This window comes from Bos indicus, chromosome 23, assembly GCF_029378745.1.
Source record: "Bos indicus isolate NIAB-ARS_2022 breed Sahiwal x Tharparkar chromosome 23, NIAB-ARS_B.indTharparkar_mat_pri_1.0, whole genome shotgun sequence".
In the NCBI taxonomy this organism is placed as follows: domain Eukaryota; kingdom Metazoa; phylum Chordata; class Mammalia; order Artiodactyla; family Bovidae; genus Bos; species Bos indicus.
In genome coordinates, this window is record NC_091782.1 from 34,614,291 (window position 1) to 34,639,051 (window position 24,761).

Here is a 24,761-nt window from a genome sequence, read left to right on the forward strand (position 1 = left end):
CGTTATCATGACCATGAGAAGATGAAAATAAACTCTCTATGAAAAATGGAAGCTGGAAATAGCATAGAGTCTCTAAATGTAAAAACAAGGAACCAAGTCACTCTCAGCTTTACAGGAAGGAAGGGCACTAGGGAAAGAAACGAGAAATAAAAATCAAGAAATGCTGAGTCAAGCCAATTCAAATATGCCCTATTTTATGGGACTGACAGCCAAAAGAAAGTCAGAAATACAAATTATAAGGGGATTCCCCCAATGTTTTAAGTAATTGAATTTCTCTAAATTCAGAAAATCAACAACTTAAGGTGAATTTGTAGACCATCTTGCTCACACCTGAAGCTTGTCAAACCTTGAATATTTCAATTAACAATTCTTGCCCCTGCAAGTAAGGAATAGCTAAAACAAGTTTACCCTAAGCTACTAGAAACTGCTTAGATTCCAGATTTGGGGAGATAAATGTTTAAATTCAAATACATTTGTAATTTGATTACAACCTTAATCAACTCCAGCTAAAGATGAACTCCCCCCCCCCAAAAAAAATCTTAACAGTAAGTACCAATCATAACTAATTTTTAAGGGTGCTAACATTATTTTATTTGATGTTTAAACTTGTCTTTGCAAATTTTACTCATGACATGGGTTTCTTATGCTGATGAATAGTGTCCATACCAACTAGCACTACATACCAGGTTAGACTGTTGCAGGAAACACGACCTGATATTTGAATAGTAAAAAGGTGAACCCATCTTGTGCAGTAAACATGTAAAACAAGTGGCAGGAACAAAATTTCTTCTCTCCACCCTACCACTGCCGAAACATACCTGTACCCTCCGGCTACACAATATTAAGTAAAACACACCTTAAGGAAATTTACCCTTTATCAAAACTGAAGCAGAATGATGATACCAATCACTTCTGCTATTGATAACCATAATTATACAGTCTGGGTAAACACGTTTCGTTGCAGGGCAAAAGTCACTCCATCAAGTTTTTCCACTTAAATTTCTCTGCCATCCTGACTTGTACACAGAGAGAAGTCATCCATCAATAAATAGCATAATCCTTCCATCCATAGGAGAAGGCAGTCAGATGTTTTAAAGAGATTCTTAAGACAGCTGCCATGAGAAAGATATTTCAAATTCTGTGGCAACTTCAAATGAAGAAACAGAATATTAAAAATATTCTTTTAATGACACATGCTTGAGGTTTTAAAATACTCCAGAAGGGGGAAGGGGGGAAAATTGGCAGGAGATAAAACAATATTCTTGAAATACTAAAAACTGTTGAAGCTGGATGAAAAGGATACAAAGTTTAATATACTATTCTCTACTTTTGCATATGTTTGACAATTTCTAATGATAAAAAGATAAATAAGAGTAAACAGACTATTCTAACAAAAACACAAGCCAGGTGTATTTACCTAAGCTTAAGGTTTGCCACAATTTCAACACAGAAACCATTAAAACTACACAGAAGACTTTTCACCTCCCTAAAGGTACGACTCAGGTGCTGACAACTCCCTAACAATCCTGTGTTCAACAGGCTGATCCCTCAAGCCCCCAAGCAACTCCTCTCCCAAGTTGGAAGGAGCCCCTCAAGTTCCATCAACACCAGCAGACATACTAAATACCTAAGACACCAGACTGGTGGTACTCACATATTGGCTAAGGGTTAATCTTAGCTACATTTCATGCAATGAAAGTGCCATGGGCCTTAGCAGTTGCAAATCTGCTCAACTACCGTTTACCAGAGCCCTCAAGGACTCAAAGAAAGCACTGAAGACAGGGCAAAGATCAAGCTGGCACTGTGCTCCCCAAACCAATGGATCTGGATATTGGATGGATATGGATATAACATTTGAGAAAATTTAATAATTAAACTGACATGAGATGAATTTTTTTAAAACTCCTTCAAAGTCCTCACAAACAGGATCAGATACTCAGCCACAGCAAAAGTAAAAAGCAAGCTCCCTTTAACATCCAACTTTCAACAAACAACCTGAAAATGGTCTCTAGGAGACGACCGAGAGGAGGGTGACTTACAACTTTAAGAAAGACAATACATTTTAAAACTTCAGTCCCTAAAATTTAACTTTCAGTGGGCAAATATTGCAGCTCACCTAGGAGAAAATGGGCATCAGAACGTTTGAAGAAAATATAAAATACAGAACAAGCACTGCATGAAAATTAGGCAATCAAAACAATAGAGGGAAAAACATTTTCACTTCCAGACTTTAAAAAAGTTAATACTTACCAGCACTCTGTTTTCAACTTTGTCTCCCTTCACTTCCAGCTTTACTTTCTTCTTCAATGCAATCTTTATCTTTCTGCCAAGAACATCCTTTATGCTTTCTGAAAGAAAGGAATAGCTTCATTAGATTCTTTTAATAAGAGAAAAGCATTGGCGAGGATAGAGCATTTGAAGGAGCATTTTTGGTTTTTTTTTTTTCTTTTTTGCTTATTTTAACAAGCTTGGTACTAATCAATCACCAAGTATTTAATGAACGCTTACTTTATGCCTTGGACTGTGTGCTCAGATGCTGAGGCAAATATAAAAGCATATGATACAATACCAGTCCATGCAAGCAAGGCATGACATAACCTTGCTGGGCAAAGAGGATACTCACACACCAGGGAGATAAAGAAGAGCAATGCCAGGTAGTAGCATAGAGCACTATATTGTGAGTAGACCGTAAGCACAAGAATTCATTGACTCTTTTGCCTGGTTATCTGCAGCCCCCTGCTTGAAAAGCTGAATGGCAGCAGGACCTCCCATGAGTACCCCCAAAGTGAACAGGTCCCAAATCAAAGTCAGTTTGATTTGATTTTTCCTGCTCCTCTTCCGGCCCTTCATGAAGCTAGAAATCTTCTTTATCTCCAATTCCGTTCTCTCAGGGGCTTCCCAGGTGCAGTGGTAAAGAATCCGCCTGCCAATGCAGGAGACACAAGCGACATGGGTTCAGTTCCTAGGTCGGGAATATCACGACTGAGCACGCACACCGTTCTCTCAGGGAGCCAGTCACCTACTCTCCCAGGGCCACCTCCGAAACAGTTCCTAAGCACTGCTCTTCACTCTGTATTCAGGGCCTCAGCATCTCTCACCGAGACTAGCCCGACACCTCTAACCGATCAGCCCCCAGAACCAAAGTGGCCCTTCCAAAGCCACAGATCTAATCTTGCCCCTCGTGCTGTGTGACTATGACTCACAGTCATTTTTGGATGAATCCAAACCTTCCAGCATGCCACGAAAGGCCTTTCACGTTTTTCCAGCTTAACTTCTCAGCACACACTTTCCCTTTTCTCCTCCTGGTTAGATTCTGCAAAGCACAGCAAATTTCTTTGTAACCCCATCATCTGAGCTGTCTATTATAATGATTTTCATTTATTCATACATTCAACAAACATACCTAGTGCGCCAACTACTCTGCTAAGTGCTGGACTAGAGATGACCCCTGCCTTGCACAGGTGCTTACAATCTAGTGGAGGGCAGGGATCAATGTCACTTGACGAATGTGCAACCACTACCATGAGATCGTGGACAAGATGACACACAAAGGTTTCAGAGAGTAGGGGACCCCCGACCTGGATCTTGAAGAAGTAGGAAACAGACCACCGGTTTCCAAAGCAGTGTCCAATACAACCCACTGGGGTGCAGGAAGAAAACAACATTTTTACTTCTACTTGCACTGCGTTTCAGTGTTATGTTCTAGATTACACACACTCAATGAAATATGCATGCAACTTAACAAGTGTATTCATGTATTTATTAAGGGATGGTCAAAATATCGTTATTAGAAACCCACCACAATGAGTTTAAGAGCCACTCAGATAAGAAGAGTGAAGGAGGGGAGGACGGGACATTGTTAGCAGAGAGAAGAGCATGAGAAGATGAGAAAGTACAGTTTGTCCAGGGAACAGCAATGAGGTGGAATGTAGGAAGGGGGAGGGAACAAGTGGAGGACCTCACTGCCTGGGGAGTTCCCTAGGCAGCTCCTATCTTATCAACCCTCAAAACGGGTACAGGCTGCAGGCTACAGGCTGCAGGCTACTCGTCTCTCCCCTACAAAAGAACTGTGGGAAATGAGCATGTGAAATTGACTTAAAATATATGCAAAGAAAAAGACAGGAAAAGTTATATAGTCATAGGTCAAAAATAGCTATCTTGGAGTGGTAACATGAGTGACATATATTCTCATTCTTCTCTGAATCTTTTAAATAAAAAGCCGGTATTACTTTAATAATCAGAAAGATACACATTTTTTTTTAATGTTTTGGGGAATTAGCTTAAGGAAATATATTGAGTTTTTCACAAGGTTGCCATTTTGAATTGATGAGAAGAGAACCCCTGTGAGCATTGAAATAAGAGACTAAAGCAGACACAGGAATTTCCCCTCACCCAGGTTAATTAGACCACTTAAAAGCCCAAAAGAATACTGGGCCTATCACAAAAACCTGTGTCCCTTGTTTGAGAGACATGTAAGATGGGCAGAGCTCGATAAACACAAAGACTCCATCTCTAGATAGGGATGAATTTCAACTTTTAAAATATACAAAGAATTCATTTTGAGGACCATCAATAGAAAACTATCCTATCCTTCATCACCCTTTATCTTGTGTCTAATTACCTAAACCTAAAGTTTAACTGCAGCTTCCCTGGTGACTCAGAGGTAAAGAATCCACCTGTAATGTACGAGACTGGAGCTCAATATCTGGGTCGAGAAGATCCTCTGGAGAAGGAAATGGCAACCGACTGCAGTATTCTTGCCTAGAGGATTCCATGGACAGAGGAGCCTGGAAGGCTACAGTCCATGGGGCCGCAAAGAGTCAGACATGAGTGAGCAACTAAACAGCAATAACAAAGTTTAATTACCTAAACTGTTCAAGACCAGGCTCAAAGATACCCAATTTTTAAAAAAAGTATCTGCCACCTGCTTCAGTTATCCTTATCCCCTGGCCAGTGATGCAAACCCTCCCCTAAATTCTCTTTCCCGGGACCTCTGGAGGCATCTTCAGAGGTTCTGGGCATGTGTTTCCTCTTCTGGGTAGGGTTTTGGTAAGATCTCCTGCTCCCAGAACTGGATGGACTGCTCATTCCCAGTGGACTTTACAGGATTGAGAAAGGGGAGGGGAAGAGGCCTTTATATCCTAAATATAGTCAAGATTTCAGCTTTTTTTTAATTCAACAAAACCAGAAGCTTCCATGTTCCATATAGCCTAGCAACAGCTTCTTTACATCAAGTTTCACCTGCTTGAGTTAACAGTCGCTAATGGAAGAACACACACAAACTCCTCCAAAGAAATACCTCTAAGAGGTGAAAGAGAGGGGCAGATTCCTCAAACGCAGATGCATGGGCGGTTAAAACTCTTGTCAGCACCCATTAACTATCATCTTTCTGAGTTTAGGCTGTGTAGTGTGCCAAGGATGATACAGTAAGGAAACAGGTCACTGGGGCTCAAAACACACACGCACACAACAACACATACCTTGTTACAATACAACCTGCTACACACACACAAACACACACGCAGGCACACACAAGCTTTACCCTTGGTTTTCAGAACACTCGTTCCCCCAAACCTCATTTTAAGCTCTTCCATGTTAACCCTCTACATAATTAAGTTAAACCGCAGGACAAAATACTCACACACACACCCTCACCCCAAAACCCTCAAGGGACTCAAACAATGGGTCACCTTGCACAGGGTATCACATACAGGTTCCCTAAGAGATCCGGGATGGGGAGAATTGGCAGGTTAATCATTACTGAAGTAAGGCTTTTATCATTAACCCTCAGTTTCCTGGCGCAAGTTTGCGTCAGTCCTGTAACCCTTTCGCTCCCACTTGGCGATGCGAAACTACGCCTTGCCAGGCTCAGTCATTACACCCGGCCAGTGCCCCCTCCCCCAACCCCTACGTCACAAGGGCACCTCTGGCCGAGAGTTTTCTGGGGACCAGGGGGTGGGATGTGGAGCTCCTGGCACGTGCCGGAGGCGACCTACTGTGCGCTCGCCAGCCTTTCGTGTCCTGGGCTTTCCGGGACTTCCCGAGTTGGGAACACGGGACCCGCCGCTGTAGAGGATTCTCCTCGCTTGCAGTACCCCGCATACCCAGGCAGCCCGCCCCCTTCTTCCGCCAACCTGGACCCCAGGTCACCGCGGGAGGAGGCGCTGGGGGCCGCCAGCATAGCCGCGGCGAGCGCTCCCGGGGCTCCCGATTCCTCCGCAAGCCGGCCCTTTTGGGACTCAGCTTTTCTAGCGGTCAGAAGAGAGCAAACTTCCCGGCGCCCCCCAGCGACCCTGCCCTACACCCCTCAGACCCCAGGGGCGCGGGGACGTGCGGGAGGAGAGGGGTCGGATGGGAGGTGGAGGCGAGGGGGCCGCAGAGGCAGAAAGAAAATCAACCACCGCGCGACTCTTACCTATCAACTCCCCGGGCACCTCGGAGCTCTCCTCGGCCATGGCCCTCTAGGTGCGGGGAATGTTGCAGGTCCAACTCTGATTTACGGCCCCCACCCTCCCCCGACTCCCTCAATTTCCTAGAGGCAGACGCAGCTCGCAAACGGGAGAAGGTGTGAAAGGTGGGGACGGAGATAGAATTTGGCCGCGTCCCCCGCCCCACCAAAAAAAAAAAAAAAAAAGAGTTGCAAATCCGAGGTGGGTTTGCGGCTGCTGCTACATGACGCCTCCTTGCAGTTCCCGGCGGCGGAACGGAGACCCGGCAGGGTTGGGAGCGGGTTGCGCGGGCGGCTGCGGGGCTGGCTCCGGCTCGCGGCTCCCGGCTCCGGCCACTGGCAGTTCCCGCCCGCTCCCGGCGCCGCACCTACGGCCCTAGGTGAAAGCGGAAGGCGTGCGGAGAGGCGGAGAGTGCGGCGCGGGGCGGGGGGCCAGGGTGTCCTCACGCTCCAGCCGGGCTCCAGCGGGGCGGGGGCAGCTCCGGCACGGCTCCTCCTCCCTCCTTTGCCTCCTCCTCCTTCTCCTCCTCCAGCGTTTCCTCCTCACCTCGCGAGACCCGGCCTCCGCACGCGTCCCAGGCCGGCCTCCCAAGCCCGGGGGCGCGTTCCCCGGCGCTGGCCGCAGAGCCCGGCAGCGCGAGGCTGCGGCGGCGTGCACTGGGAGCTCCTCGTGGCCTCCCTCCCGAACCGCCGAAGCCCTGCTTCTGGAGAGGGGGCGAGGGAGCCTGGGAGCCATCTGCTGGCCGCTGGGGAGGACGGCCGGGTGGGCCTGGGCAGCCCGATTCCCTGTCCCCACCTCCCGGCGAGCCAAGGACACCAGGGGATGGGAGGCTGCAGATCCCGCGCACGTTCCGCAGGCTGGTCTGCGCGGAAACCCGGTCTTTCTGGGACCCCTCTGCGCCCTTTCCTTTTTCAACCCTCCCTGTGACGGGCTGGCGTTTCCTCGACGTTATTAATTTTCCATTTCTGGGGAGCAGGAGCTAGACGAAACCTGTAAACACGAACCATATGGTGAGATAACACTTTTTTGTGTGCTCAGCGGGCGCGCCGCCGCCGCCGCCGTTTCCCATCTCAGACATTCGAAGTGGGAGAGCGCACGCGAAAAAAAAAAAAAAACAAAACAGCCTTTCACTCGCGCTGGAACCTCCTTTTAAAAAGCCAGGGCACTTTCGGGCAGCTGAGAGTAATTCACAAAAGCCAGAATGAGCCTGCTGATTGGTCTGATCGATCTGGCCGACTTTCCCTGGGCTCCACCCCCGGAGAGACAACTTCAGGGCAAGAAGCCTTGCAGCGACTGGATTGCTGCCTTAGTGCCTGGTCACCTGGGAGTGTATGCCTGTCATCGGGTTCTGTTTCTAAATGACGGAAGGAGGGAGGGAGGAAAGGAAAGGGAATCCCACGCAGTGATAGTCTAGTTTTAAACACTGCTGTCGACCTTGGATCCCCAAAAATCATCTTAAGCGTCTCTGGCCGCGTTACCAATTAAGAGATCCACCCGTCTGACCCCTTCTTACCCTTCTAACCTCTCCAGCTCCTCACTCTTACAACCTGACTCTCCAAAACTATTAATAATTGCTGTTTGCTTTTCCCTTCCTTTTTAGGTTATCTGATTCTTATCTAGTGTTTCCCTGGTGGCTCAGACGGTAAAGAATATGCCTGCAATGCAGGAGACCTTATCTATGTTTTCAATTCCAGCCCAATGTGTACCTTCTTTGTGAAGCTTTTCCAGGGTTTTTCAGACCACTGTGACCCCTCTATTCAAAACCACTAGAATATGTTATTGGCTGAGACATTATTTTCTAAGCCCAAACACACAGTGCCTTGTTTCATTACTTGTGTATTTGTCTAGCTTTACTACTTTACTCCTGCATTGTTCCCTGAGTTTGAGTTTGTCTGCCCAACTGGACTGTAGGAGATTTAAGGGTGGGAGTTTCAGACTTTTGAACCTTCTCAGCAGACATGTGTGAAATAAACATTTGTTGACTGGTTTTAGAGCTTTGGACCTGACTCCCTACTGTTTCTAAAATGTTGGCGAGTTAAGCTAGACCTGTCCTTTATGCAATTAATATCTTTTTATGCAATAAATGGAAATTAACATCTCAAAATCATCTTCCATTCAACCGTGTGTGTTTAGAAGGATTTTTCTGGCACTTACCAAGAAGTTTCAGAAATAGCCCTGAAGGTTCCATACCATGTGGTATCTGTAAAAATAAAGACAAAACTTTTTCCCTCTTTGGCCTGGGGTGGTGGGGAGAATAAAGGACAGGCTATATGGAATTCCTGTAATTCAGTGCTCCTTGGAACCTTTTAAAGGAAGCTGAAGTTTCAATAAAGAATCAGGTTTTTTCACTGGAATAAGATCCCGATTGACTCCTACACCTCCTACGTTGAAGGCATGGATTCAAATGAAATGCTATCTCAGTACTCAAAAATGACTGACTGTTGAAATGAAAATCATTTACTTCTTCGGAGCAAAACTCAAGTATGTTTCAGAATAGCAAGCAAAGAACTCCATGGAGCACTGTTTATAAAATCCACCAAGTAGTAAATGCCTCTAGCAAAGGACAACCAGGGAGTCTACTTAGAGAATGCATTTTGAAATCTGAAATGTGTACTTATTGACTGAAATCTGCCCACCCCTTCAATGCTGCAGACTTTCTTCACACTCCTGGCCTCCACCTTCTATACTTATAAATTTACCCCTGCCACTGTGGTCTTGATCAAGAGAGGGGTTAAACTACCTGAAACTAATTGCTATTATAAACATAATTACCTACAACTTTATCTGTATATGCGGCTGTGTTTAAGTGTTATAACCAGCACTGATGAACTGAAATGTATTAGTCAGAAAGAAAGCTTTTCTGAAAAACCAACTTTTCAGAGAATCTCTACTGCACCTGAACTTTTAAATTGTTAAACACAGTTGCAATAAATTTAGGAACAAAATTATTTTGGAAAACTATACATACTTTTAGTTCCAAAGTATTCATATCTATAGTATATTTTTCAGTGTACTGTGGTGAGAAAATACACTATTCATGTCTATGATAGTCTAACATACTATCATTAAAACAATATCATATAAAGAATAAACTCATGGAGACAAAACAAAAAAATAAGAAATCAGCAAGCTAACAACAACAACAAAAACTCCACTATTTACCCAAATCAATTTCTGATCTTCCTTACTGCCTTGAGAACTGGTTCTAAAACTGGAAGAGATTCAGTTATGTGGGAACCAAAGACATCACTACACCAACCAAGCAGTCACTTGCAGACTAACTTCCCACCTTAGCAACTATGATTTTTTTGGGGTCTTCTTAATGAGGTATGTTTCTCAACTGGGTTAATTAGACTTTCAGGGAAACTACACAATGAAATACTACACTTGCAAACACCTCAAGGAAAAATTAGTTTATTTTTGAGTAGATGACAATGAGAGATAAATTTCTATTGGACTATATATTCCTTTAACATATTTACAAGTGATATAATACATTTGCTTAAAAAGTAATCCATGGGAGAGGGGACTGTTTGTGAAGTGGGGTGGGGGACTGAGTAGGGACTTGTATTGATTTTTGTTGTAGCTGGATAATAGGGTACCTGGGAATTCACTGCTCTAACTTTTACGTGTGTGCTGAAATTTTTAATTATCATCATAATCAAAGCAATCCTTGCAGATATGACCGAGAGAGAAGGAAGACAGTTAACTCAGTCATTAATGCAGAAAAATATCTGAGCATGCTATCAACAGGGTTCATAGCACAATGGCTTTCCATAACTCAGAACACTTGAACAGAGCACTTCAACAGACACCACAGTGCTGTGTTTCAAAGAAGCAATTTTTTCATTTTAATGATAATGAAATCAGAATGCATTTTATAATTGTTACAGACAATTACAGCATGCTTCTCACATCCCACCCCAACACAAATACAAAATCTACTATGGAATCACTGGTATATCTACCAGTTGACAACCTCTGACAAGTGAGGAAATAAGAACTTGGCTCTTATTTGAGCTCCCAGGGACCCCTTGGGTTAGAAAGTGTAATTACTATATCTTTATGACAATGAGGACATACATTCAGATTTGTGGGGTGACTTGCTCTCAGTTGCATAGCTATTAATAGCCAAAGGGTGAACCTAGAGTTGAGATCTCCAGGTCAAAGTTCAGTTTACGACTGACACTTCACCAGCCCCTTGGTCTGTGTTCCATGTAAAGTGTGAAGATGGCCAAGGTTGGGCCCCACCCACCCACAAGGAGCTCCACCTCCAGGAGGAAGATTAAGGTGGTCTTTGATTGCCCTGCAACTAGTCCAGTGCCATGCAGTAAGTGGTGAGCTAGTTGAATCTAATTGAAAATAAAAAATAATAACATAAATACAAAATACACTAGGTAGATGCCAAATGACATGTTCAATAAGTGCTATAGAAATTCATAGAGGTGGTGGGGAGACAGCACTAGGAGGAGAGTTGCCTTTATAATGTCACTCAACAAATGTGCTCAGCGTGCTCAGTCTAACTCTTTGTGACCACAGTGGACAGATTCTTTATCCGCTGAGCCAGCAAGGAAGCCCCAATGTGAATGGAGCACTTACTATTTGCCAGAGGATATAATGGTGAATGGGCTTCCCTGGTAGCTCAGGTGGTGAAGAATCTGCCTGAAATGCAGGACACCCCAGTTTGATTCCTGGGATAGGCTACCCACTCCAGTATTCTTGGGCTTCCCTGGTGGCTCTGATGGTAAAAAAAAAAAAAAAAGAAAGAAAGAAAGAAAGAAAAATCTGCTACAATGCCTGAGGCCTGTGTTTAATCCCTGGGTTGGGAAGATCCCATGGAGGAGGGCATGGCAACCCACTCCAGTACTCTTGCCTGGAGAATTCCATGGACAGAGGAGCCTGGCAGGCTACAGTCCATAGGGTCACATGGAGACGGACATGACTAAAGCAACTAAATAGCAGCATAATGGTGAATTAAACAGATGCTTCCTGGAACCTCGAGAAACTGTCAGGGTAAGGCGTGGGAGGAGAGGGAGGGAGAGAGAGACAGGCACCTGCTGTCAGTGCTGAGGTGAGAAAAAACAGAATTATGGGAATGAGAGGGTGCAGGGGGTGGGCAGAGGAAAGGAAGGGAGTGAAAATGTTCCAAGTTGTAGGAACAGCATGTGTACAGGCCAGAAGATAAGATAAAAACATGGAGACACTGAAATAAATTCAGAGGGTTTTGATGAATAGAGATGGAGTAGGAATAGAAGATCAGAGAAAAGGACTGTACCACCTAGGACCTCATGAACCACTGAAGAAGCCTGAATTGATCTGAGGAGCAAGGGGGGATTCTTGAGAGATTTTTTTTTTTTTTTTCTTGAGAGATTTTGAGTAAGGCAGTGTCACAACCAGATCTTCTTGTTTAAAAAGATTATCTAGCTGGGAACAACTGAAAAGACTGGAAGGGAAGCAAGAGTGTTAGACGTAGAGACAGAAGTTAGGAGGCTGTTGTGATATGGAGAAGGCAATGGCACCCCACTCCAGTACTCTTGCCTGGAAAATCCCATGGACTGAGGAGCCTGGTAGGCTGCAGTCCATGGGGTCACTAAGAGGCAGACACAGCTGAGCGACTTCCCTTTCACATTTCACTTTCATGCATTGGAGAAGGAAATGGCAACCCACTCCAGTGTTCTTGCCTGGAGAATCCCAGGGACGGGGGAGCCTGGTGGGCTGCCGTCTATGGGGTCACACAGAGTCGGACACGACTGAAGTGACTTAGCAGCGGCAGCAGTAGGAAAATCTAGCCTCTCTGATTAGATGACGGGGGGGAGGGGGGACGGAGGGGTGGGCAGTGTCCATGTGTGTTTAGTTGTGTCTGATTCTTTGCAACCTCATGGACTGCAGCCCGCCAGGCTCCTCTGTCCATGGGATTCTCCAGGCAAGAATACTGGAGTGGGTTGCCATTTCATCCTCCAGGGGATCTTCCTGACCCAGGGATTGAACCCCAGTCTCCTGCATTAGCTGGCAGTTTCTTTACCATCTGACCCACCAGGGGGGTACATGATTATTACAGAGAATTTTCTTCTCAGGAAATGAGTGACATCTAAGAAAGCAAGTATGGAATGTGAAAAGGAAAGGAACTCAAGAATTACAGGCATCTGGTAAAGAAGAGCTGCAAAGGAGACTGCAGCTGTTATCTATTGCAGGGTAACAAATCCCCCCAAACTTGGCAACTTAAAACAACAAACATTTAGTGTGTTGAAGATACTGTGGGTCAGGACTCTGGAAGCAGCTATGGTGGGTAGTTCTGGCTCTGTCTTTCATGAGGTTGGTGTCAGGCTGTCAGGTGGGTCTGTGGTCAATTGAAGGCTTGACTGGGGCTTCCCAAGATGCAGGCAGGTGTCAGTTCCTTACTGGTTGTTGGCTGAAGTCTCAGTTCCTCAGGAAACACAGGGCTGCTTGAGTGTCCTCATGGAGAATAACTGACTCCCAGAATGAATTATGGGGAAGGAGGGCCAGAGGGAGAGACAGAAAATGCAGTGCCTTTTATAACTTTAATCTTGGAAATGAAATACCAGCATTTTTGCTGTATTCTACTTTCACATGGATCAAGGAAGCATCCCAGGTCAATGAGGAAGATGTAAATACTGAGAAGTAGGGATCATTGGAGAGACCTTGGGAAATGGCTACTACAGAGTCAGTGAACGACCAACCAGTAGAGAAGTAGTACCAGAAAGATAAGGTATTAACCTGGGATGACATGAAAAATAGTGTTTCAAGAGGGAGAAATGGTTTAACAGTGTCATGTTTTGCTAAAAAGTCATATGTGATAAGGTAGCATGTACTTGAATTTAGCAATAAGGGAAACACTGGTTTGCTTTGCTTTTGGAGAGATCAATTTTAGTAGGATAATGGGAGAATAAGATAAATTGCAATGGGTTGACGAGTGATTAGGAGATGGAAAAGGAGAGGAAAACTAATACAGATAACTCCAGAACTAGGGATACTAAACTAAGGAGAATAAAATCAGAGGAGTAGCCAAAAGGCTGTATAGGGGATTTTCTGTTAAGCATTGAGGATTTTATACTTTCATTTATATAACACTGCTTCTTTCCAGTAAGAGTAGAAGGAAAAAAATAGAGTCCCTAAAGTAAACAATGGATTTTAATTAATAATATTGTATCCATGCTAGCTTATCAATTGTAGCAAGTATACCAAAATAAGATGTTATAAGAAGGGAAACTGGAGAGTGAGGGGTTCTATGGAAATTCTTTGTACTTTCTATTCAATTTTTCTGTAAATCCAAAACTGCTCTAAAAATAGTTTAACTTATATTAAAAATGCATAAAGCCACAAGAACAAAGAAGATAGGGGAAAACAGTCGAAAAGTAGAAATTTTTACATTTTGGAAACAGAGAAAGTCAGTGGTAACTGACTTAACAGACCAGAGAACACAGATTCTAAGCCAGAGGGAACACAGCAAATAAAAAGTAAGCTAATTTCTACAGCAAAACCCAAGAAAATTTCAGGAACTAGAGATACAAATGACCTCCGAATGCAGAAGTGTAGAAATGAGACTTCCCTGGTGGTACAGTGGATAGAAATCTGCCTGCCAATGCAGGGAACACAGGTTCGATCCCTGGTCTGGGAAGATTTCACAAGCCACAGAGCAACTAAGTCTACGCACCACAACTACTGAGCCGGAGCTCTAGAGGCCTCGAGCTGAAGCCCATGCACCTAGATGCTGCGTTCCACAAGAGAAGCCACTGCAATAAGCCCCTGTACTGCAACGAAGAGTAGCCCCTGCTTGCCACAACTGGAGGAAGCCCAGGTACAGCAATGAAGAACCAGTACAACAGAAAGAAAAAAGAAAAAAGAAAAAAAAAAAAAAACAGTGCAGAATGAGAGAATGACGAAAAACAGGAGGCTTGGTAAAGACTTGAAAAGGAAGAGTTAGACACCTATGGTTTTCCTCCTCTCACACAGTCAGTCAACTACTCACTGCCTAAGATTGGAGATTTAGGAGAGATTGAACCAAAAGGACCTGTGCTTAAATAGCAGAAGATAAACATGGGAAGTCATAAGAGAAAAGAGGGATTTAGAGAAAAATCTACCTCCTATATCAGATCAGATCAGACGCTCAGTCGTGTCCGACTCTTTGCGACCCCATGAATCACAGCACACCAGGCCTCCCTGTTCATCACCAACTCCCGGAGTTCACTCAGACTCTCGTCCATCGAGTCAGTGATGCCATCCAGCCATCTCATCCTCTGTCGTCCCCTTCTCCTCCTGCCCCCAATCCCTCCCAGCATCAGAGTCTTTTCCAATGAGTCAACTCTTTGCATGAGCAGGCCAAAGTACTGGAGTTTCAGCTTCAGCATCATTCCTTCCAAAGAAATCCCAGGGCTGATCTCCTTCAGAATGGACTGATTGGATGTCCTTGCAGTCCAAGGGACTCTCAAGAGTCTTCTCCAACACCACAGTTCAAAAGCATCAATTCTTCGGCGCTCAGCCTTCTTCACAGTCCAACTCTCACATCCATACATGACCACAGGAAAAACCATAGCCTTGACTAGATGAACCTTTGCTGGCAAAGTAATGTCTCTGCTTTTGAATATGCTATCTAGGTTGGTCATAACTTTCCTTCCAAGGAGGAAGCATCTTTTAATTTCATGGCTGCAGTCACCATCTGCAGTGATTTTGGAGCCCAGAAAAATAAAGTCTGACACTGTTTCCACTGTTTCCCCATCTATTTCCCATGAAGTGGTGGGACCGGATGCCATGATCTTTGTTTTCTGAATGTTGAGCTTTAAGCCAACTTTTTCACTCTCCACTTTCACTTTCATCAAGAGGCTTTTGAGTTCCTCTTCACTTTCTGCCATAAGGGTGGTGTCATCTGCATATCTGAGGTTATTGATATTTCTCCCGGCAATCTTGATTTCAGCTTGTGTTTCTTCCAGTCCAGCGTTTCTCATGATGTACTCTGCATAGAAGTTAAATAAACAGGGTGACAATATACACCCTTGACGAACTCCTTTTTCTATTTGGAACCAGTCTGTTGTTCCATGTCCAGTTCTAACTGTTGCTTCCTGACCTGCATACAAATTTCTCAAGAGGAAGATCAGGTGGTCTGGTATTCCCATCTCTTTCAGAATTTTCCACAGTTGATTGTGATCCACACAGTCAAAGGCTTTGGCACAGTCAATAAAGCAGAACTAGATGTCTTTCTGGAACTCTCTTGCTTTTTCTATGATCCAGAGGATGTTGGCAATTTGATCTCTGGTTCCTTTGCCTTTTCTAAAACCAGCTTGAACATCAGGAAGTTCACGGTTCACATATTGCTGAAGCCTGGATTGGAGAATTTTGAGCATTACTTTACTAGCGTGTGAGATGAGTGCAATTGTGCAGTAGTTAGAGCATTCTTTGGCATTGCCTTTCTTTGGGATTGGAGTGAAAACTGACCTTTTCCGGTCCTTTTCCAGTGGCCACTGCTGAGTTTTCCAAATTTGCTGGCATATTGAGTGCAGCACTTTCACAGCATCATCTTTCAGGATTTAGAATAGCTCAACTGGAATTCCATCACCTCCACTAGGTTTGTTCGTAGTGATGCTTTCTAAGGCCCACTTGACTTCACATTCCAGGATGTCTGGCTCTAGGTCAGTGGTCACACCATCGTGATTATCTGGGTCATGAAGATCTTTTTTGTACAGTTCTTCTGTGTATTCTTGCCATCTCTTCTTAATATCTTCTGCTTCTGTTAGGTCCATACCATTTCTGTCCTTTATCGAGCTCATCTTTGCATGAAATGTTCCTTTGGTATCTCTGATTTTCTTGAAGAGATCCCTATTCTTTCCCATTCTGTTGTTTATATAAAACCCCACAAATTCTTTCTCTGCTTGATTCTTAGAAGTCTTTAACAGCAGGGTTTATAATCCCAGGCATCAGATTTCTCTCCTAGATCACTGACTATCCTTAAAAGAAAAAACTGTAGGATTCTGATCCATATGGATTTGCCAGTGAAAAGACCAGGTCACACTCATTGCCCCAAATGGAGCCCCATCAATAGATAAGAACCACCCATTCATGTAGAGTTTCAGATCAGCTTTATTAAGCCTTACTGTTAATATAGAATCCAAGGAACACTGATATTTGAGGAAAGCCTCTATCATGAAAGCCAGAGATGCAAACAAACCTTAACAGGGCTTCTCTGGTGGTCTACTGGCTAAGACTCTGTGCTTCCACAGCAGGGGCACAGGTTCAATCCCTTCTTGGGGAAGTTCCACATGCCTTGAAGTGCTGCCAAAAGCAAAAAACAAAAATCTTTAACAAGGAACATAAAAGAGTCTGCCAGCAAAAGAAAACTTAAGAATCCAGAATGATGGAACTTCTGGTTGTGGTCTTGATGGAATAACAAAGAGTAGATATTTCCTTCCTTCAAAAACTAGAAAATAGTACAAAGTATATGGAACTACTATTTTTCAGACATTGAACTGTGATCCTTGAAAGAAGGGAAAGCAAATAAGTACTATGATTGCCCTCAGATTTCTGCCTGGAAACAATTAGATGATGGGTGCAAAGAGGGGGACCCTAAACTCAGTCCATTGGATCAAAGAGATGCGGAGTTTGGAGAGACAAAGCTGTCTGTCTCTTGTAAGGTACATCTCCAAGAGGAGGGAGCTGCACTGAAAATCCAATCAATAAATCTGATACAATTCCAGATGGACTAACCAAGACAAAAAGATACAAGTTAGCAATATGAGGAATTAAAGATGAGGCCTCTCTACAAACATTAAAAGAATAATAAGGAGATACTAAGAACAGCTCTTTGCCACACCAGGCAAAGAGTCCACCAGGCTCTTCTATCCGTGAGATTTCCCAGACAAGAATACTGGGGCGGGTGGCCATTTCCTTCTCCAGGAGATCTTCCCAAACTAGGGATCAAGCTTGAGGCTTCCTCATTGCAGGTGGATTCTTTACCATCTGAACCACCAAGGAAGCCCCAAGAACAACTTAATGCCAATAAATTAGATAATTTAGTTGAAACACGTGGAACACCTGCATACAGGTTTCTCGGGAGGCGGGTCAGGTGGTCTGGCTTTCCCATCTCTTTCAGGATCTTCCACAGTTTGTTGTGATCCACACAGTCAAAGGCTTTAGCACAGTCAATTAAGCAGAAGTAGATGTTTTTCTGCAATTCCCTTGCTTTATCTATGATCTAGTGAATATTAGCAATTTCATGTCTGGTTCCTCTGCCTTTTGTAAACCCAGCTTGTACATCTGGAAGTTCTCGCTTCACATGCTGCTGAAATCTAGCTTGAAGGATTTTGAGCATAAACTTAGTAGCCTGTGAAATGAGCACAATTGTATGGTATGGATTTGATAATAGGCATCTATTAAAAAAAAAACCTATACCTAATGATTTTATGGTAAAAGACTAAATGCTTTCCCCCTAAAATCAGGAACAAGACAAATATGATCTACTCTCATATTTGATTTAATATTTTTCCAGAGGTCTTAGTTATTCCAATAAGGCAATCAAAATGAATGAAAGTCATGGTGATCAGAAAGGAATAAAAAGCTTTGCAGACAACATGGTTGTATTTATAGAAAATCCTAAGGAAACTACAAAAAAAGCTACTAGAAATAAGTGAATTTAGCAAGATTGCAGGACACAAGGTCAATATATAATCAATTGTATTACCCTATGCCAGCAATGAAAAATTAGGAATTGAAATTTTAAAATTATCATTTATGATAGCATAAAAACATTAGATGCTTAAATATAAATTTAATAAAATGTGTACAAGACATGTGCAATGAAAACTACAAAACATTCCTGAAAGTAAAGAAGATCTAAATAATTAGAGAATACATCAATAACCATGGATTAGAAGATACTATGTGATTAAGGTGTTACTTCTCCTGAAATTGAAATGGAGATGGTAATGCAACCTCAACAATAATTATACCAGTATTTTCTGTATAAAGAACAAGATGATTCTAAAATTCCTATGGAAATTCGATGAAACTGAGATGACCAAAGCAATTTTGAAGAACAAAGTTATAGAACTTACACTACCTAAATTCAAGATTTAATTGAAAGCTATTATAATTAAGATGTATGATACTGGCATAGGAATAGACTTGCAGATCAGTGGAACAGGGTAGAAAGTACAGAAATAGTCACAAAATTCTTGATCTATTGACTTTTTAAAAAAATAAATTGCGAAGGTAATTCAATGGCAAAAGAGCAGTTTCTTTGATGAATGGTTCTGAAATAACCTGGAGTAGGAAAGGGCAACCCACTCCAGTATTTTTGCCTGGAAAATTCCACAGACAGAGGAGCCTGGCAGGTTGTAATCCATGAGGTCGCAAAGAGTCAGACTTAACTGAACACTCACACATGCAACACAACTCTGAAATGACTGGCGATCCATGTGGAAAACAATGATGATTGACCTTTACTTCATGCCATAACAAAAATTAATTTCTAAATGGATTAAAAATTAAATATAAAACTTAAAAACTATACAAACTCCTAGAGCACAAGACAAAAAAAAAATCTTCATGGCTTTCAAGCAGGCAAAAAATTCTTCTATACTATATGTAAAGCACAAGCATAAAAAAATTGATAAAGAGAACTTTATCAAAATTAAAAACTACTGCCCTTTGAATGACTGTTAAAAAATGAGAAGGAAGAGCATTTTTTCACATGTATATATCTGGCAAAAGATGATATATGAAATTTGCAAACAATACTTACACAACTCAATAAAGCGGGCAAAACATTTGAACAGACATTTTCCCAAAGACATACACAGATGGCCAATGAGAATATGAAATAGAGCTAAACACATTAGTCATCACAGAAATGCTAACTCAAACCTACTGAGATATCACTGCACCCACTAGAATAGATAAAATAAAAAAGGTTGACAGTGTTGGTGAAGATACAGAGTAATTAAATTCTCATACATTGTTAGTGAAAAATTTTAAGTGTTAGTTGCTCAGTTGTGTGTAACTCTTTGTGACTCCATGGACGGTAACCCACCAGATTCCTCTGTCCATGGAATTCTCCAGGCAATAATACTGGAGTGGGTAGCCATTCCCTTCTCCAGGAGATCTTCCCGACCCAGAGATTGAACCTGGGTCTCTTGTATTGCAGGTGGTTTCTTTACCATCTGAGATAACAGGGAAGCTCTTAAAATATCTATTAATTACATCATCAGAGATATTTTTTTAAAATCACTGCATCTATGAAAATTGAAGAGTCCATGGAGATTCTATTCTGGAAATCAGAGAAGATAAAAAGCTCTCCAAATTTTAAAATATACTACTAGGAATTTTCATTTCTGGAGGTTCTTGGAAAGGTTTGCTTCCAAGCACAGTCAGGATGCTGGCAGAAATTAGTTTCTGGCAGCTGTAGGACCCATGTCTTCATTTCTAGAGAAGTTGCATCAGCCAGGGCCCATTCTCAGCTCCTAGAAGCTGTTCACATTCCTTGGCAGGTGCCCCCTACTGCATCTCCATTTCAATGCTGGCCAAGCTAAAATCACTGGTATTGAATCCCTCTCATGTTGCAAATCTCCTTTGTCCCCAGATGCCTGTTCCTTTAAGAGCTCACCCGATTAGATCAAAGCCCACCAAACACAGTGTCCATCAGCCAATTGTGCTGTATAACATACCCCAATAATGGCAGTGATGTCCTGTCATATCTCAGGTCCCTTCCACAATCTAGGGCAGAGAATGTACAAGGGGAGGGGTCATTTGGGGTAATTTTAGAATTCTGCTACCACAATAAAGCTGGAATTAAACTTGGAGAAAAATAATTAGGAGAAAATTTTAACAAATTATGTTGTGGATGCAGACTGATGGGCTCCACTTGTTTTTGTTTTGTTTTATCTTGCCTTGCTTTACTGAACTTAGGGGTGTGTGTGGGGGGGGTGTATTTTTAGCATATTGTTGTTGTTTCGTTGCTCAGTCCTGTCCAACTCTTTGGGACCCCATGGACTGCAGCACGCCAGGCTTCCCTGTCCTTCACTATCTCCTGGACTTTGCTCAAATCGTGTCTATTGAGTCGATCATGCCATCCAACCATCTCAACCCTCTGTCACCTCCTTCTCCTCCTGCCCTCAATCTTTCTCAGAATCAGGGTCTTTTCCAATGAGACAGCTCTTCACATCAGGTGGCCAAACTATTGGACCTTCAGCATCAGTCCTTTCAAAGAATAGTTCAGGGTTGATTTCCTTTAGGATTTACTAGTTTGATCTTCTTGCAGTTCAAGGGACTCTCAAGAGTCTTCTCCAACACCACAGTTCAAAAGCATCAGTTCTTTGGTGGTCAGCCTTCTTTAAGGTTCAACTCTCACACCGGTACATGACTACTGGAAAAACCATAGCCTTAACTATACGACTTCTGTCAGCAAAGTGATGCCCCTGCTTTTTAATATACGGTCTAGGTTTGCTATGGCTTTTCTTTCAAGGAGCAAGTGTCTTTGAATTTCATAGTTGCAATCACCACCCACAGTGGTTTTGGAGCCCAAGAAAATTAAGTCTGTCACTGTTTCCATTTTTTCCAATCTATTTGCCATGCAGTGATGGGACAGGATGCCATGATCTTCATTTTTTTAATGCTGAGTTTTAAGCCAGCTTCTTCACCCTCCTCTTTCACTTTCATCAAGAGGCTCTTTAGTTCCTCTTTGCTTTCTGACATTTGGGTCATCTGCATATCTGATTGATATCTTTCCCGGCATACTGGTCCATCAAAAGTCAAGTAAGGATACCAAACTGTTTTTATCAGTGAATTTCAGTATTTTTCATACTCTTTCTTTTCAATAAATATCTCTGTACTCAGGCTTGGCCTTTATTTTTCTTATATCTTCCGGAGATAACTTGATATTAAGAAGTGTTTCAAGAAGGGATCTTTGAACTGGAAGTAAGAAATAAGTTAAAAGAAAAGATTGTTTGTGACTTTTTCTTCCAAATTATTTTAATTAAAAAATCTAATGGACTTCCCCGGTGGTCCAATGGTTAAGACTCTGTACTCTGGGCACAGGTTCAATGGTCAGGAAATATTCCAAATGCTGTGTGGCACAGCAAAAAAAAAAAAATCTAGCCACCAAGATGTCCTTCAGTATGTGAATGGATAAATAAACTACCACATCTGGATGATGGAATTCAGCACTAAAAAGAAATAAGTTAACAAGCCATAAAAAACACGGAGCAATCTTAAATGCATATTACCAAATGAAAGACGCCAATCAGAAAAGGCTACATATTCTATAGTTTCAACCATATGACATTCTGGAAAAGGCAACCCTGTGGAGACAGTAAAACTCAACGGTGGCCAGGGGTTTGAGAGGAGGGAGGTTGGGAAGATGCCCTGGAGAAGGAAATGGCAACCCACTCCAGTATCCTTGCTCAGAAAAGCCCATGGACAGAGGAGCCTGGTGGTCTACAGTCCATGGGTTGCAAAGAGTTAGACTTAGCAACTCAACAACAACAAGAGATGCATAAGAGTTCAAAGGATTTTTAGGCCATTTGACATTATAATGGTAGATACATTTAATCATGTCTTTGTCCAAATCCTTAGAATGCACAACACCAAAAGTGAACTCTAAGGTAAACCCTGTTACCTTGGGTGACAATGATATGTCTGTGGTGGTTCATAAATTGTAACAAATTACCATTCCGGCACTGGACATTGATAATGGGAAGGGTTGTGCATATGTGGGGGCAGGGAATATGTGGGAAATCTCCATGCCTTCCATACAATTTTGCTGTGAATCTAACACTATTATTAAAAGATAATAATAAAGTCTGCTTTCAAAAAAGAATAATACCAGTACTAATAACCGCCCCTTAATGATGCTAAGTCCTTGACATATTTCATCAGCATTGTTTATATTCTATTTTCCCCTTGTTCAGCTTCATCATGTGAATTTTCATAAAAATGAGACTATTGTTGCTCAGTGGCTCATCAGTTCAGGCTGTGATTTCCCTCCCCAAATAATCTTGCTGTGAGAAAAAGTATGGGACATTTTGGGTTGCAAGGAGAAATACAGTTTGCCTCTTTAATTGAACTCTTGAGATTGTAAGGAAATCATCTCTGCCCGTAGCATCTTAAATCATTTCCATATGGATGAATTCATTCAATAAACACCTCCCTTTGTATATCTGGATTATCTCTAGAAATAGCTGTTCCTGTTTGGGGGAACATTTGCTGTTTAAGCAGTTCTCAAAAGCATATAAAAGGAGCCCCTCCTACACACTCTTCAAACCCGACTTCATTCCCCAGTTTTTCTCACCCACATCTTTTCTAGAAGTGCAATAAACTGACTCTGAGGCTTTTAAATTCTGAATTCCAGCTCCTTTTAACTGAGTCATTCCAGAGGTCCAGAGGTCTTCAAACAATTGTCTCCTTTGTCCGGGAAACAATAAGCTTAAGTCAAACCTTTCACTTTCTAATAGCCCTGGGGTTCCCTTGGCTATCTAGGTAGGAGCTCCCTTAGCAAGCCAACAACCTCCTGCCTCCTCAGATAAATAGGAAATCTACAAGTAATTCACAGTTCTTTTGAGTTCTGGAGGAGGAAATGGCAACCCGCTCCAGAGTTCTTGCCTGGAAAATCCCATAGCCAGAGGAACCTGGTGGGCTACAGTTGTGGGGCCATAGTGTCGGGCACGACTGAGCACACACGCAGCCTCACACAACCTTGAGTTCTTACAACTAGGGAGTTATCAGACAACCAAGATACTCTAAAAGTTCTCTATGAGAAAAGCAGCAATTAAAAAATCTGCCCAGACTTCCCTGGTGGTCGAGCAGAGAAGAATCTGCCTGCCAGTGCAGGGGACACCGGTTTGATCCCTGGCCCGGGGAAGATTTCACATGGCTCGGGCCAACTGGGCCCCTGTGCCACAACTACTGAGCCTGTGAGATGCAGCTACTCAAGTCTGAGCGCCCTAGAGCCTATTCTCTGCAACAAAAGAAGCCTGTGCAGGGCAAGTAGAGAAAGCCCTCACGCAGCAACGAAAACCAGTGCAGCTTTTCTCACAGATGACTTTTAGAGTAACTGCCCACGTTCTGGCTTTCTTTCAAATGATTACTTTAAGTGTGTATTGCACCGCCCGCCCCCCCCCCCCCATTACATCTTTAGTTATTTTTAATCTCCTTTTTCTCCATTGTTAAAATTTCTGTTGTTAATATTATTATTGCTCTATGGAGAAATATCTCTTTAAACCATCTGATTTTATAAATCATCATTTTGTCAAGTGGTACGAAAACAGTATAGACCATACTGAATAAATACTTTTATGAGTCCTTCTGTTGAAGGAAGTTAAAACTCAACATTCAGAAAAAATAAGATCATGGAATCCAGTTCCATCATGGCAAATAGATGGGGAAGCGATGGAAACAGTGAGAGATTTTATTTTCTTGGGCTCCAAAATCACTGCAGATGGTGACTACAGCCATGAAATTAAAAGACACTTGCTCCTTGGAAGAAAAGCAACCAACCTAGACAGTGTATTAAAAAGCAGAGACATTACTTTGCCAACAAAGGTCCATCTAGTCAAGGCTATGGTTTTTCCAATAGTCATGTATGGATGTGAGAGTTGGACTATAAAGAAGGCTGAGTGCCAAAGAATTGATGCTTTTGAACTGTGGTGTTGGAGAAGACTCTTGAGAGTCCCTTGGACTGTAAGGAGATCCAACCAGTCCATCCTAAAGGAAATCAGTCCTGAATATCATTGGAAGGACTGATGCTGAAGCTGAAACTCCAAAACTTTGGCCACCTGATGCAAAGAACTGACTCATTTGAAAAGACCCTGATGCTGGGAAAGATCGAAGGCATGAGGAGAAGGGGACAACAGAGGATGAGGTGGTTGGATGGCATCACTGACTCAATGGACATGAGTGTGAGTAAACTCCAGGAGTTGGTGATGGGCAGGGAAGCCTGGTGTGCTGCAGTCCATGGGGTCACAAAGAGTCAGACACAACTGAGCGACTGAACTGTTGCAGGAAGTGGGGGACACTTCTCAGGGCCTGAAAGTGGGCTCTTGTCTGACATTCGGAAATAATTCATCCTAGGAGACACATGTGCTGACAAAGCAAGAGGCTTTACTGGGAACGGACGCCCAGGTGGAGAGCAAGGAGGGTAAGGGAACCCAGGAGGACTGCTCTGGCAAGAGGCTTACGGTCTCGGATTTTATGATGATGTGATTATTAATAGTTTCTGGGTTGTCTCTGATTAATCATTCTGACTCAGGGTCCTTCCTGGTGGCACATGCATTGCTCAGCCAAGATGATTTCCTGACAGAAGGATTCTAGGAG

At 42.8% G+C, this 24,761-nt stretch overlaps 2 protein-coding genes across 9 annotated transcripts in view; one reads left to right on the top strand and one right to left on the bottom strand.

Moving 5' to 3' along the window:
- CARMIL1 (capping protein regulator and myosin 1 linker 1) overlaps nucleotides 1-7,016 on the bottom strand; it is a 306,964-nt gene extending 299,948 nt beyond the window's left edge. For 2 of the 7 annotated variants that reach the window (XM_019985895.2, XM_019985894.2), the window contains exons 1-2: nucleotides 6,416-6,926; nucleotides 2,251-2,348 (exon numbers count right to left, since the gene is read on the bottom strand). In XM_019985895.2, the coding sequence (XP_019841454.2) occupies nucleotides 2,251-2,348; nucleotides 6,416-6,455 (138 nt within the window). In that variant the 5' untranslated portion in view covers nucleotides 6,456-6,926. Of the gene's footprint in view, nucleotides 1-2,250; nucleotides 2,349-2,778; nucleotides 2,924-3,203; nucleotides 3,314-6,415; nucleotides 6,927-6,995 lie in introns of those variants that run through there. The other 5 variants (XM_070777553.1, XM_070777552.1, XM_070777554.1 and 2 more) reach the window with 5 other exon arrangements.
- LOC109576737 (vesicle-associated membrane protein-associated protein B-like) overlaps nucleotides 1-24,761 on the top strand; it is a 174,623-nt gene that overhangs the window by 108,128 nt on the left and 41,734 nt on the right. The gene's annotated exons all lie outside the window — the stretch shown is intronic.